At 34.0% G+C, this 16,751-nt stretch overlaps 1 protein-coding gene across 1 annotated transcript; it reads left to right on the plus strand.

Moving 5' to 3' along the window:
- Positions 1-2,743: 2,743 nt before the first annotated feature.
- LOC102803148 (acidic amino acid decarboxylase GADL1-like) lies at positions 2,744-16,396 on the plus strand. Its single transcript, XM_085495385.1, has 13 exons — positions 2,744-2,756; positions 2,855-3,001; positions 3,243-3,368; positions 4,058-4,148; positions 5,308-5,414; positions 6,393-6,510; positions 7,313-7,367; positions 11,771-11,887; positions 12,361-12,504; positions 13,095-13,297; positions 13,758-13,809; positions 15,392-15,484; positions 16,030-16,396. Exons 1-13 carry the CDS (start codon positions 2,744-2,746, stop codon positions 16,228-16,230), a joined length of 1,467 nt encoding a protein of 488 aa, XP_085351511.1. The 3' UTR covers positions 16,231-16,396.
- Positions 16,397-16,751: the final 355 nt, after the last annotated feature.

The following is a 16,751-nucleotide window of genomic DNA, read 5'->3' on the forward strand; positions in this document are numbered from 1 at the left end:
ATTAAATGTTTAAAAAGCAGACAAAGAATTAATACGAGTTTCAAAAAAGTATTTTCACAATACAATTGTGCTAAACAGCCTGTTCATTCAAATTAAAACTAAGAAAGCAATGTTGTTTTATAGTTGTTTTAGTTCTTGCTGTTGTAACAATTGTACCATAACCTATCTTGGGCTTGTGCAACTTTATCGAACAGAATTCTGTAAACTATCCGCTACTGACATACAATCTCACTAATTCACTCAAATGCATGATCTGTGTGGCGATAAATGCGTATTTTTAAGGTTAGGTTAGGATTAGGTCTTGTCCAAATTGGCAAATTAATGGTCTCTAAGACGTAATATATTTTTACTATGTATTAGTATGTTGTAAATTCCCTATGCCTTTATATATGACATATACTGAATATTCAAATCCACATCTCAGAAACTATACAAGTTATATGGTTTATATTTAGTACACGTTCTATGCTGAATGTTATGTATGAGAATGTTTCTCCAAAATAATATGCAAATGTGAAGTCCTATGCTATGATGTGAATTTCGCAATTCTAACATAGTAAGGATCTTTGTTTACTATTGTGAAGTCTTCTGGTAGAGGTAGGTATTCAATACTAGCTGGTTACTAACTAGTTTTCACAAAGATATTTGGATACTTTCTTACCCGGTCATGTGACGTCATTTATTTCGCACACATCTATCATAGATCTGCAAATACTGCTAACTTGAATTGACAGTGTGCATATTGATGACGTAATGTTGACAACGTACTAGATTATGTGATATTATGCATATATCTAATTCACATAGCTTTATCGCATAAACTTATTTACTACTATCACATTGATGTAGAAATGTTGATAAAAAATTAGCTGTTATACATGTCCTCATTAATAATGCACATATTTAATCACCCGGTGATAGAGAAGGGTGCGCTGCTGTTTTGACACCCCAATTTTAAGATTTTCGTTCATTTCAGCAATATTTAGTTAGCTTCAAAGCGCCCCCAACGATGGCATTTTTGGTTCAAGTGAGTGGATGAAAAGATTTGGGTAAAGCATTCGCTGTCGATTTTTGAAAATTACCCAAAGCCCTGCCTAACACTGACGTGTACCATGTTTCAATCTCTTCAATTTATCAAACTTCATACGAAGTCTGTGATTATTTAATAAATTTTATAATTCTACTATTTCCATCATAATTCCTCACACTACCGTGTTTTGCGTTTGTTTATATCAACGCGTTCCTCCATATACGCCAAACCATCCCCATGGCAGTGTACCTGTTCTGACAGATCACAGCCCTCGATTAATTTGACTACAGAGGTACAGGTAACGAGTCCACCACGCACGACATTTCGTATCAAAGGTCAAGCTGACAAATTACAATGCAACACAAGTAATATATCACAACAGTTAGATTGTTTCCTAGTTGTCGCAGGCCATACAGTAAGTAAGTTATTCTCTTCCCTTTGATAATATGATAGCCCGGATCTGAGGTGATCATCGCGTTCGATGTGAGTCCCATGCAACGTAGTATACTACACAGTGTTTATTTACTGGATTGTATTGTGATAGCACATGTGTACAATAGATTATGGTAGCTGTGCGATGGCTGTGTCTATACCAACTTTATGCGTTATGAACCATGTGTTTAGGATTCATTTGTGTATCGTTTTTTTCTTCTCCCAGACACACAACGTAATCATGTTCTGTATTAATCATGTACATACTAAACGGCTTACAAAAAGACAAGTTATATCATTCGATCAGCTATATGCATTTATTGAGTCTACAATGATTTTAAAAATAATACAGCAGTATACTATACACCTATATGTATCACATCCACAGCAGTCTATAGCATACAGTGGCAGTTACGATGTGGTGTGGGTAAATATATGTGAGTTGGGGTTATAGCTTTATTTAAACATTGACAGAAAGTAGGCTTAGTTACTTTGCAGTGCGAGACTCGAACAGACCTTAGTGATATGAGGGTATAAGGGCAAAGCAATAAAATGAACACGTCAAACGATGCAATCAGGTCATCGTACTTTGTAAATAAAGGTGTTTTCGTGCTTTATAGAAACTGTTATAAGTGATCATATATCAAGACCCTATATCAACATTAATCGCGAGAAAACAAACTGGACATTGACAAAAATAAATCAGCGTTTGAGTGTTAGTCAGTAGTATTCTATATGTAATTTAAAATGTCTCAGTGTGTCGGTAAATGAAACTTGACAAAATTAATGTATTTCCTGGGACCGACACTTATTTGAAGAACCCGAAAAAATACGGATTACCGAAATATTGTTTTAATACTATTGTATAAATTGTTGGTTAATTTACATTTCAAAATCACAGTGTCTATTGCAATGTGAAAATATACCGCATTATTGTGCGTTTGTCATTTGGCATAATATCGATTGACGACGTGAACTCCGCCATGGGAGTCGTTAAGTTCCCATTCATTTTACTTACACTAGTTATGCAGTAACTGTTCTGTTTCTTGGTATACTCGGTGCCTTAAATATTCCATTAGCAAGTGGAGCTCCCGTGCAATTAATGTTTTCTAAGCACATCGGCGATTTTTGTAGCTTCGATAGTTCAAGTGAGTTTGTGAAATTCCCCTGTTAACCCCGCACCACAACCACCCAAAAAGGATAATAAATGTGGTTTTAATTAACATTTTATGATTGAATTGTTATACCAATAGTCTGCATCACGAAGAGAAAATCGACACCATGGCAACCAGTGGTAAGTTGCATCACACCAAATATGGCAATACGAACTTTTTTTTCAATTTTCGTGAAATACATCACGAGGGTAGTTAATGCTGAGTTCATATATTTCAGGGAGTATTTATATAACTCCAGTCAGCATAGACGAATTGGATGACGTCAGTACCGCGGAACTATCAGCTGATCAACAGTTTCTGCAAAAGGCCATGCAAATCCTGTTCACTGAGGGCGTGATCAAGGCAGGCGACAGACGCACAAAAGGTTATGTAGCTAAGATTTATTTGGGTTTACAGATATTATTTATTCTGAATATATACAACTTATATGAAAAAATATATGCTTTATTTATATAAATTTCACGAAACTTTTAGTTTAAATAACATATCTTATTGATGTTGTTAGTATAAGCGAGCTACTGCTCCAGGATTTTGAATATGTTATAAAAGTACAGGGAAAAACTGTTTCTAATGGTTATCTTATAAAAACAACTCTTTCTCCGCAGTTGTGGAATATTTGGATCCGCACGTGTTAAAGGAAACATTTGATTTGGAAATCAAAGAAAAGGGCGTTGGTACAGATAAACTGCTACAGTTATTGAAAGATACTCTGAAATACAGTGTACGCTCTGGTAAGTAATTCTTATATGGTGTGGTAAAGTCACATGTACACTCGTAAAATAGGATGTTATTTAGTCAAGTACGACCAATTTGTTCGATTTAATAAGGCTATGTACGTACTAGTGCTAAGGCCACCTGTGATTGGATAAGGTTACGTAAGTTTGTAATAAGTATTCGTTCAGATTGCATTGCATAGAACTTGTCATGTCGCATGGGTTTCTTTATTGTCAGAGGTACAACACACGTAGTTGACAATAACTGCATGCTGAACAGTACACTTAGTCCGGTTAACAACGATAATCATAGACTGCTTCGATCGTGGCAATCCTGACACTTAGATACTCCCTCTGCACATACTAACATACACATTCACGTAGATAATTCTTGAAAAAAAATTTGTGATTTTAATAACATCTTTATCGCATGTCACAATGTAGTTGCATACCATTATATACATTTCACACTACATAGTCAGTGTGCAAGCTAGCAGATGAAATTGACATAAATGGTTTGAAATACATTGCTGTTATTCAAAACTTCGCTTCACGTGTGATTTATGGAGAGGGCAAAGACATTATCTACTTTTAAGTAGTAGTAACCAATTATTCTTGAATCATTACTCTGAATGAAACCGGATGAACACTAAATAAATTACTTACAATTCCCTATATTATTTTGATAATTGTATGTTAATTTCCAGCAAATCCTCGTTTTTTCAATCAACTGTACGCTGGACAGGATGCATATGGTTTAGTGGGACAGTGGATGACAGATACCATCAATGCGAGCATGTACGTACAATTACATATACATGTAATTTGAGACAACTATCCACATGTCTCATGTACACAGACTGCACTATATTATTGTATCGAATCATGCTAACGGACTCAAGTCACTATTACTGAATTAAAGTTAATAAAACACGCGTTACCTTGAAAGTTAGCCACCAAAGGAAAACCGTCTGTTGCGTCGGACATTAAAAATACTCTTTGAACACCATAACATGCGTTATGAATAACAGCACATGAAATTCAATTTTATGATGAATTATATAAAATTGGATGGAAAGAAAAAGATGCATATTTTATTTTACAATATAATAGAGGAGCTATTCAATAATTATCGAAGATACTTACACGTGGAAATAAATTAATTGAACAATTTAAATCAAAATGTTTTTACAAATCAGAGCTTCCCAGCATAGACATGTCGCCAACAAATGTTGTTGTTCAGATCTTAAGCTACAATTTGAAGCAGGCAATCACTATGGAAAAATAGAATTTGTCTGTCATGTGAAAAAGGAAATAGTCGATAAAACGCTTTTTTTCTGTAGTTTGTCCGGTATATGAATTTGCACGATTTTTGAAGATTTTTGAGTAAGGAGAAATGTCAATATTTGTAAAATAATTATAAATATTTCGGCTTTCCCGTCCTCTTCGGGTAGTGGGGTCTATTTCTTCTGCGAAATGGTAAATAAATAAATAAATAAATAAATAAATAAATAAATAAATAAATAAATAAATAAATAAATAAATAAATAAATAAATAAATAAATAAATAAATAAATAAATAAATAAATAAATAAATAAATAAATAAATAACACACAACGTCACAAATTCTATAAAAGTGTATTCACAACGCAGACCCTTAACTACAAAACGTTTTCATGGAATACAAATAATTCTATATGATCTCTGTTATGTCTAGGTAAAACATGAATAAATATAAATAATAAATTACTCTACTTACGATATTTCCTACATTTGAATTTGTCATAACTATCACGTGACATCGTAACGGGTAAAACTATGTCATGCTGGCATTTTATAGCTTCATTCTACAATGATTCACACGTGTTATTGTCTATGTAATATGTTATTACTTTGAAATACAATATGTACACTTATGTTGATTGCACATTCATTTTGTAAACTTGTCTTGAATAGGTCCAATTATGAAATATCACCTGTGTTTAATTTAATGGAGGTTGAAATTTTGAAAATATTGAGTGATATTGTTGGATATGAAAAGAGTGATGGTATTTTTTGTCCGGGTAAGTCCAGCAATAGTTTTGAATAGTACGCATAAATTATCCTTGTGTTCCTAAGAGTTTTATCGTATTATTTGTTTTAACTTTATTGAATCATCATGATTGAATGTTTGTTACGTTGCAGTACATACCAGAAGACAATTTGGAAAGCTATTTCTTTATAATATAAGTTTAATGTTAAACGAATGATTGTATTTCTCTACTTCATAACATACGTCATTTTAATCTTTGCTACATACATCTAAACATTTTGTACCCTAAATACTAAGATTGTACGAATGGCTCTACGTCTCAGTTACGTCATGAAGATATGCATGCTTTGTTTAGGAGGTTCCATAGCCAATATGTACGGCATAAGTATGGCAAGATATCACAAATACGGAGAGGCAATAAAGACTGACGGTCTGAGTGGTTTACCCAGACTTATTCTATTCACTTCCAAGCATGTACGTATCGTATTTATATACATTATTGCACGCGAACGTGGATAGAATAGATTATTTGTTTTCTTGTGTAATTGATATTCAGTTCATTTCAAATCAAACATTTATCTAGCCAGTGTCAGACCGGCTACAAACTTGATTAGCAAGTTGTTGACGAGTTAAGACCTAGACTGGGAAACATCAGAGTAGCGAAGAATTTGTACCTTTCTAATAATCTAATAAAGATTACCTATTTGCACGGCACATCCACAGGAGACGATTTGTACACAGTTTCGGTTACACTGGATATGTAATCGTGCATTGCCTAACATTTCCAGATCATTTCGCATCAGAATCAGAGACTGATTGTTTATCATGTCCGCACTAAAAAAGACGCGACGAAAAAATGCGATGAGAATGCAAATGAAAGGCTATAATGACGAGTGAATGTAGATTGGCGCTGACCACGGCATAATGTGAATATTTATACGCTATATTTGATACATACGCTGTGTTGTGATCATTAAGATGCTTTTCATCTGCAACCATTTTGAGTTAGGTAATCTAATAAGTGGTAGTAATGTTTCTGTACTGCAGGCACATTATTCTATTTCAAAGGGAGCAGCCTTCATGGGATTTGGTACCAAAAATGTATATACTGTAGAAGTAGATGAAAGGTAGGTAACCATGGCTATTTAAGTCATGCGAAAACACTGTATTCCATGATATGCATTCGTCAATTTTAGAATAAGTTCTACGATCACCACAAATATTTTGTTAATCATGATGACTATTTTAATATGGTCCTATATTATTTGACTTATTATAATAATTTAATGGGATGAATCTTCGACACACATCGGGAATTAAAACTTTAGAATGCATCCCGTCAGATTAATCATACATACGTAAATTAATCATTCTAAACAATGCTATACTTATGTTATAATCTTTGTACCGTTATATGGTAGTGATAAGAGATGGACTTCTAGAATCCTGACGGAGTGAATAAATGAACTCGTTTCAGGAAGAAACAAATGCATGTTGCGGGTGCTTGAAAAAGCAAGTCAGGCTGACAACAATTCCCGCTCACATTACTAGTATTGTAGAAACAGTTATTTGCACATTGCAATTGTGAATGGTATTTTGCATAAGGCAAATCATGAGACATATAATGTGCAAACACTGTACTGAGATAGAGTAAAAGGTGGACTATTTGATATCTCAAAGGAGGCTGAAACGTTTCCTAGTTTGGAAGATACAAATTCTAGGCAGGTTAAGACAACGTTCCCTAGGGATCGTGTAGACAAACGCTCTCAAACATTCCTTGCTTAGCAACTGTCATCGAGTGATTTGTACACTCAGAAATTATCCAGCGACATCTGCCCTGACATTACGTAACATGAATTTGAGATAATTGGCTTATTAGGAAATAATTGTCCATATTAAATGTCCAATAATCAACTGTTTTATTATTAGGGGTAGAATGATTCCGGAAGACTTGGAAAAGCAAATTGAATTAGCTAAACAACAGGTTTGTGATATTGCAACTTTTGCAAAGTTATATATTACGTAACAATGGCTAGGAATATGACATCACGTATGACATCATGTTCACCATACTCATATGTACAATGTGACATCGCGTTTGTGGTATCTACCCATATGTACAACATGACATCACGTCTGTGGTATCTACTTATATGTACAATATTACATCACGTATTTGGTATCTACTTATATGTACAATATTACATCACGTATTTGGTATCTACTCATATGTACAATATGACATCACGTATGTGGTATCTACTTATATGTACAATATGACATCATGTATGTGGTATATACTCATATGTACAATATGACATCACGTATTTGGTATCTACTCATATGTACAATATGACATCACGTATGTGGTATCTACTCATATGTATAATATGACATCACGTATGTGGTATCTACTCATATTTATAATACAACATCACGTATGTAGTATCTACTCATATGTATAATATGACATCATGTATGTGGTATCTACTCATATGTACAATATGACATCACGTATGTGGTATCTACTCATATGTATAATATGACATCACGTATGTGGTATCTACTCATATGTATAATACGACATCACATATGTGGTATCTACTCATATGTATAATATAACATCACATATGTGGTATCTACTCATATGTATAATATGACATCACGTATGTGGTATCTACCCATATGTATAATATGACATCACGTATGTGGTATCTATTTATATGTACAATATGACATCATGTATGTGGTATATACTCATATGTACAATATGACATCACGTATTTGGTATCTACTCATATGTACAATATGACATCACGTATGTGGTATCTACTCATATGTACAATTTGACATCACGTATTTGGTATCTACTCATATGTATAATATGACATCACGTATGTGGTATCTACTCATATTTATAATACGACATCACGTATGTGGTATCTACTCATATGTACAATATGACATCACGTATGTGGTATCTACTCATATGTATAATATGACATCACGTATGTGGTATCTACTCATATGTATAATACAACATCACGTATGTAGTATCTACTCATATGTATAATATGACATCACATATGTGGTATCTACTCATATGTATAATATAACATCACATATGTGGTATCTACTCATATGTATAATATGACATCACGTATGTGGTATCTACCCATATGTATAATATGACATCACGTATGTGGTATCTACTCATATGTACAATATGACATCACGTATGTGGTATCTATTTATATGTACAATATGACATCATGTATGTGGTATATACTCATATGTACAATATGACATCACGTATTTGGTATCTACTCATATGTACAATATGACATCACGTATGTGGTATCTACTCATATGTACAATATTACATCACGTATTTGGTATCTACTCATATGTACAATATGACATCACGTATTTGGTATCTACTCATATGTACAATTTGACATCACGTATGTGGTATCTACTCATATGTATAATATGACATCACATATGTGGTATCTACCCATATGTATAATATGACATCACGTATGTGGTATCTACTCATATGTATAATACAACATCACGTATGTGGTATCTACTCATATGTATAATATGACATCACATATGTGGTATCTACTCATATGTATAATATAACATCACATATGTGGTATCTACTCATATGTATAATATGACATCACGTATGTGGTATCTACCCATATGTATAATATGACATCACGTATGTGGTATCTACTCATATGTATACTACAACATCACGTATGTGGTGTCTACTCATATGTACAATATGACATCACGTATGTGGTATCAACTCATATGTACAATATGACATCACGTATGTGGTATCTACTCGTATGTATAATACGACATCACGTATGTGGTATCTACTCATATGTATAATACGACATCATGTATGTGGTATCTACTCATATGTACAATATGACATCACGTATGTACAATGTATTCTACACTCAAACAATATTTCTCTTGTTTTAATATTATTTTAGTGATGTTACATGTTACATGTGGTATCTACTCATATGTAAATATGACATCACATATGTGGTATCTACTCATATGTATAATATGACATCACGTATGTGGTATCTACTCATATGTACAATATGACGTCACGTATGTGGTAACTACTCATATGTATAGTATGACATCACATATGTGGTATCTACTCATATGTATAATATGACATCACGTATGTGGTATTTACTCATATGTACAATATGACGTCACGTATGTGGTATCTACTCATATGTATAGTATGACATCACATATGTGGTATCTACTCATATGTACAATATGACATCATGTATGTGGTATCTACTCATATGTACAATATGACATCACGTATGTGGTATCTACTCATATGTACAATACGACATCACGTATGTGGTATCTACTCATATGTACAATACAACATCACGTGTATGGTATCTACTCATATGTACAATATGACGTCACGTATGTGGTATCTACTCATATGTATAGTATGACATCACATATGTGGTATCTACTCATATGTATAATATGACATCACGTATGTGGTATCTACTCATATGTATAATATGACATCACGTATGTGGTATCTACTCATATGTACAATATGACATCATGTATGTGGTATCTACTCATATGTACAATATGACATCACGTATGTGGTATCTACTCATATGTACAATACGACAACACGTATGTGGTATCTACTCATATGTACAATACAACATCACGTGTATGGTATCTACTCATATGTACAATATGACATCACGTATGTGGTATCTACTCATATGTACAATACGACATCACGTATGTGGTATCTACTCATATGTATAATACGACATCACGTATGTGGTATCTACTCATATGTACAATATGACATCACGTATGTGGTATCATATGTATAATACGACATCACGTATGTGGTATCTACTCATATGTACAATATGACATCACGTATGTGGTATCTACTCATATGTATAATATGACATCACGTATGTGGTATCTACTCATATGTACAATATGACATCACGTATGTGGTATCTACTCATATGTATAATATGACATCACGTATGTGGTATCTACTCATATGTACAATATGACAGCACATATGTGGTATCTACTCATATGTACAATATGACATCACGTATGTGGTATCTACTCATATGTACAATATGACATCACGTATGTGGTATCTACTCATATGTATAATATGACATCACGTATGTGGTATCTACTCATATGTACAATATGACATCACGTATGTGGTATCTACTCATATGTACAATATGACATCGTGTATGTGGTATCTACTCATATGTATACTACAACATCACGTATGTGGTATCTACTCATATGTACAATATGACAGCACGTATGTGGTATCTACTCATATGTACAATATGACATCACGTATGTGGTATCTACTCATATGTACAATATGACATCACGTATGTGGTATCTACTCATATGTACAATATGACATCACGTATGTGGTTTCTACTCATATGTATAATATGACATCACGTATGTGGTATCTACTCATATGTACAATATGACATCACGTATGTGGTATCTACTCATATGTACAATATGACATCGTGTATGTGGTATCTACTCATATGTATACTACAACATCACGTATGTGGTATCTACTCATATGTACAATATGACAGCACGTATGTGGTATCTACTCATATGTACAATATGACATCACGTATGTGGTATCTACTCATATGTACAATATGACATCACGTATGTGGTATCTACTCATATGTACAATATGACATCACGTATGTGGTATCTACTCATATGTACAATATGACATCACGTATGTGGTATCTACTCATATGTACAATATGACATCACGTATGTGGTATCTACTCATATGTACAATATGACATCACGTATGTGGTATCTACTCATATGTACAATATGACATCACGTATGTACAATGTATTCTGCACTCAAACAATATTTCCCTTGTTTTAATATTATTTTAGTGATGTTACACTATATATAAAAATTACACTAAAATAAAAATGGAGGCTCAATAATATTTTAAGACCCAGTTGACTGTGCACTTTTTCATCAAAAACAAGAACTTTTTCGTTTTCAAGTTGTTTGTCCGACCTTTTGAAAATTCGAGACTTACGTGACTTATACATACTTATAATACGTGATTTGAGCAAGGGAGGAGGTTTCAGTGTTAACGAACTGACACAAATGCGCCAAGAGATAGTAACTTTCTGATTACTCACCGCATAACCGCTTTAATATAACAATTGTCACCATCTTATACAATATTTAAAAATGAACGCGCACATCATTTCCATTACCAATATTAATTGAAATATCTTAATATTTCAGGGCCACGTTCCATTGTTTGTCAGTGCTACGTGTGGTACTACAGTTTACGGAGCATATGACCCTGTTGATGCCATCGCTGATCTTTGTGAAAAACATGATATTTGGCTTCATGTTGATGTAAGTACAATTTCTGACGTCATAAGTAACCTGTCCGAATCTGATAGTTTTCTTTTAATACTGGCATATATTTATAGTCAAATTTATAGATATATTGTACATAGGTCAGTAGGCATTACCTACTAGTGACTATATCAATCTAGTTCAAATCAGATTTTATTGCGTTTTCCCTATTTCCTTTTATTTTTTTAATTGTTCATTTTTTGATTTTGTCATATTTTTTTCAAATTTATTTTCTTAATTCTATTTTTCAATTTTCTGATTGCGAAAGCCCAAAGATTTGAACAACTTCCATAGAAGATCTCGTTCGTGAGATCTTGTGAACCAGTCATCTCTTATATACGGAGATGATGGTGGTATGCCATGCGTGATTGTCTTTGATAATTATGTATACACTATATTAATTGCATCTGTTAAACTATGGACATACAGGGGAAATCAACACTATAGGCTATTGTATAATATAATTTTAGGCATGTTGGGGAGCATCTGCCCTGATGTCACAGAAATGGCGCCATCTTCTCCATGGAGTGAATCGCTCTAATTCAGTGGCGTGGTGTCCACATAAAATGATGGGAGTTCCGTTTCAGTGTTCAGCATTCTTAGTGAGAGACCACGTAAGTATGCTTGGTAATCTCGTGTGAGAGACCATGTAAATACGCATGCATATATATATATATATATATTTTTGTTCTATTCTATTCTTTTTTTAATTTTTTTAAATATTTTTCGTGCCAGGCGACAGTTCTCGACACTGAGTGTCACTGTTGTCTCTCCTGCTTTTTTTTCTGTATGTGCAAATTGCAAGTGCTCGTGACGACACATAGTGTATTTTGCCACAGAAGTCATATTCATGTTTGTGACTACATGACAGGGCTGTGTGTTCATCTCTCTGTCAAATGGCAATTTGTAATGCGCTATCATGGTGTCAACCAGGCGTCAACCAGGCCAGGTCGAACACAAGCACCCGCGGACCTTAACCAAGGTTCCCCCAAAGTCGCATTCGTTAGTGAATGATTCCCGGCCTGTGCCACACTCACCTAGGGTAGCGGTCGACCCTTAGATGTTCAGCCTACGGTAGGATTTGAACTTGGGTCTACCGATCATGAGTCTGATGCAGCAACCACTATGCTACCAGTGAACAAAATTTCTTTATCGTTCACTGTCATACCTTTGTTCCTATTATAATACACATTTTATTTTTCAGATTGCATTAATGCACAATGTTCATTGCTCAGGTGCCACATATCTTTTTCAACAAGATAAATTCTACGACTTATCCTACGACACTGGAGACAAAGTTATACAAAGTGCTCGTAAAGTAGATGCATTCAAGTTGTGGCTCATGTTTAAGGCTAAAGGATATATCGGATTTGAGCAAGAGATCAATATCAAATTTGCTAATTCGAGGTAAATTATAATTGCTAAAGCATGTGTACTACAATAATAAATTACTGTTATGCCAACAACTATTTTATATCATTTGACCTGATGTGTGGCATAATGGTGTACGCCCAGCATCCGGGAGATTGTGGATTTGACTACCACGGTTGACTGCACACACAGCAGTTGAAAAGAGTACTGTTCACTTGCTAAGCTTGCATCATTGGTACAGCCAGTGACTTAAAGCTGCCTATTCTTGGTGCGCGCAAAAAATCTAATTGTAGTTGTCGCAAAGTGTAGCAGTTTTTGTGGACGTATTTCCTTCAATGCCTGTATAGTACCCATTTCCAAGTCTGTAAATTGGCCCCGAGCTTGTTGACAGGAAATGACGGTATAAGGGGGGGGGGGGTAATATGTATCTTTAATTTATTCTGGTGAAATAAATCAGTTTGATTTGGGGCGTAACCATATGTTCAATAATTTTCAGACATTTGGCCAAGACTATTGAAGAAAGAGAAGGATTTCAGCTTGTTGTAGAAGTAAGTGTTTGTGCATGTGATGTTTTATATGTGGGTGTTTATATATACACACATATATATATATATGCATAGAATTTCCAACGTAGGTTGGTAGATTAATATTACTCAAACGTGTAGCTATTATTTACATTTTAAAATGGCCACAAATGTAACGTTTGATGGTGTTATTACATTTATTTGTGACTATAGTATATCAATGTTCAAATTTTTACCCAAACAAAAAATAAACTATAGATGATTTGTTTTCTTTTACTTTCACGATGTGGTTTCATGTGGTACTTTTCACCAGAAAAAACGGGTCAAATATTTATATAAATAGAGATTTTCGAGTCGAGCCAATTTATGTGATAAAATGAAATCATATCTAAAAATCGATTCGTTACTATGGTGAAAAAATAATACGTTTTAATAAGTTGGGTACTTAAAATTAACAAGAATTTAGAAAATTCTAAAAACAAAATTATTGTTTGTAAATAATGCTTTAATATTGATTTCTATAGCAATGTCAATTTTTGCATTTTCTCTAACAATTGTACAAATAAGACAAGTTAATAACAAATAAAATGTGTGCTAATTGTTTCGCCCCATTTATTAAATATGATTGCTTTCAGTTTAACGTAACGTGGGGTGTTGTTTTAGAATTCCCGTACGGCAACCCGACTAACATAGACTGCCTTATTCAATCCTACATGAGTACTATGGGTCGCGTGGGACAGCAAAATACGTTCTTTAGAATTACTATAAGAAGTAATCGTAAGGAAATATTGCCTTATTCAATCCTACATGAGTACTATGGGTCGCGTGGGACAGCAAAATACGTTCTTTAGAATTACTATAAGAAGTAATCGTATAGAAATATTGCCTTATTCAATCCTACATGAGTACTATGGGTCGCGTGGGACAGCAAAATACGTTCTTTAGAATTACTATAAGAAGTAATCGTAAGGAAATATTGCCTTATTCAATCCTACATGAGTACTATGGGTCGCGTGGGACAGCAAAATACGTTCTTTAGAATTACTATAAGAAGTAATCGTAAGGAAATATTGCCTTATTCAATCCTACATGAGTACTATGGGTCGCGTGGGACAGCAAAATACGTTCTTTAGAATTACTATAAGAAGTAATCGTAAGGAAATATTGCCTTATTCAATCCTACATGAGTACTATGGGTCGCGTGGGACAGCAAAATACGTTCTTTAGAATTACTATATGAAGTAATCGCAAGGAAATATTGCCTTATTGAATCCTACATGAGTACTATGGGTCGCGTGGGACAGCAAAATACGTTCTTTAGAATTACTATAAGAAGTAATCGTAAGAAAATATTGCAACAGCAACTGCAAAGGCATACAATTGTGGCTCTACATGGTCTCACAAAAGTGAATATCTAGAAACTAAAAAGCATCTCTGAGAGAACACTCAAAATTCGAGTTAGATGACTTCTTGCGACCCAAGGGGTCTAATATGGCGCGTAGCTCGTTCAATAACATTGTATATTGCAATAAACGTTTAGATTTGACAACAAAGATTTGTTATTTAGTGTATGATGTAAATCTTACGTCATTGTATGTCTTTACAGCCTACTTGTACCAATGTTTGTTTCTGGTATATACCTCCATGCCTTAGAAATATGAATAAAGACTCCAATGAATTCAATACATTGCTAGGAAAGGTGAGAAACGTATTTTATTTAATCATTGTGTTTCGTGGACAAGGTATACTGCAACGCATTCTGTGTACGTCTTGCTCACCTTGCTGGTCCAACAGAGTACCTCAATACGAATGCTGGCACTGTTTCCCGCGATGCATCATGGGAAATGATCTACACTGTATACAATCGAACAACGGAGTGTATATTTGCTCACGCACACACACAGTACGAGTTTAATAAATAAAGTACATGCGCTATCAATAAAATGACTGCCCGTTGATGCTGTTACGAACGCGTTCGTTGTCACTAGTCTGAGATACACATAAAGTATATGAAAATATTCCATCTGACTAAATGTGCAGTCACGTGAGTGATTACTACCAAAGTACACAACATATAATAACAGATATAACCGAGCTTCTACGACGGCCCGACTGCCGGTTTCCGGTAGTTTGGTTTGCCCTTCTACCCTCAAACAACGTGCACTTTTATCGACCCCCCAAGTCACATGGACGCCGTACCGTACTTCCACAACAATTGTTTGATGGTATTTTTTTCAACTCTAGGTGGCGCCTATTGTCAAGGAGAGAATGCTGAAAGGAGGTACACTTATGATAGGATACCAACCATTAGATGACAAACCTAATTTCTTTCGTCAAATTTTTAGTAATGCAAAGACGACCTTCCAAGACGTAGAATTCATTGTAGATGAAATAGATCGCCTTGGTGACGACATCACAATATCTGACTTGGGAAAGAATAAATAAAAGACAGAAGATGCCTATGGATGCTTTCAGTATAAAGCCAAAGAGCAGCTATTGTAAAGAGGGTCGGCAAGGAGTATTTTCTTAAGCTGTAATCAATTGTAATTTTTGTAATAATGTAATTTAAGTAAATAAAAACGTGAATTCGTATACATGGACAAGATGTAAATGTAATCCGTAATTTGTATAAAGATATTATTTTTTGTAAGCGTATAAATAAAGCATTTTCCAAATTAAATGTCGTAATTCGTACGTAATTTCCAATTTTGATTCTTAAACACAAATTATCAATTATATTATAAAAATGTGAAACGTAATTAGGAATTTGCTTTATCTCTGAAGTGTTAACAAATATTTTTTACTGTAAATGGAACTTTCTTTTTTATTTCCTGTAAAAACGTAAAATGCATTTTGTATTTCACTGTTTGAATGTTGACAGAATGAGTTGATATGTGATTCGCATTATAACAGCCTTAGTGACATTGTTTGTATTTGTTACGGGGGTTCACAAAAGCGATATTATA

The sequence above is a fragment of the Saccoglossus kowalevskii genome, chromosome 21, assembly GCF_978046115.1.
Source record: "Saccoglossus kowalevskii chromosome 21, keSacKowa6.1, whole genome shotgun sequence".
In the NCBI taxonomy this organism is placed as follows: Eukaryota; Metazoa; Hemichordata; class Enteropneusta; family Harrimaniidae; genus Saccoglossus; species Saccoglossus kowalevskii.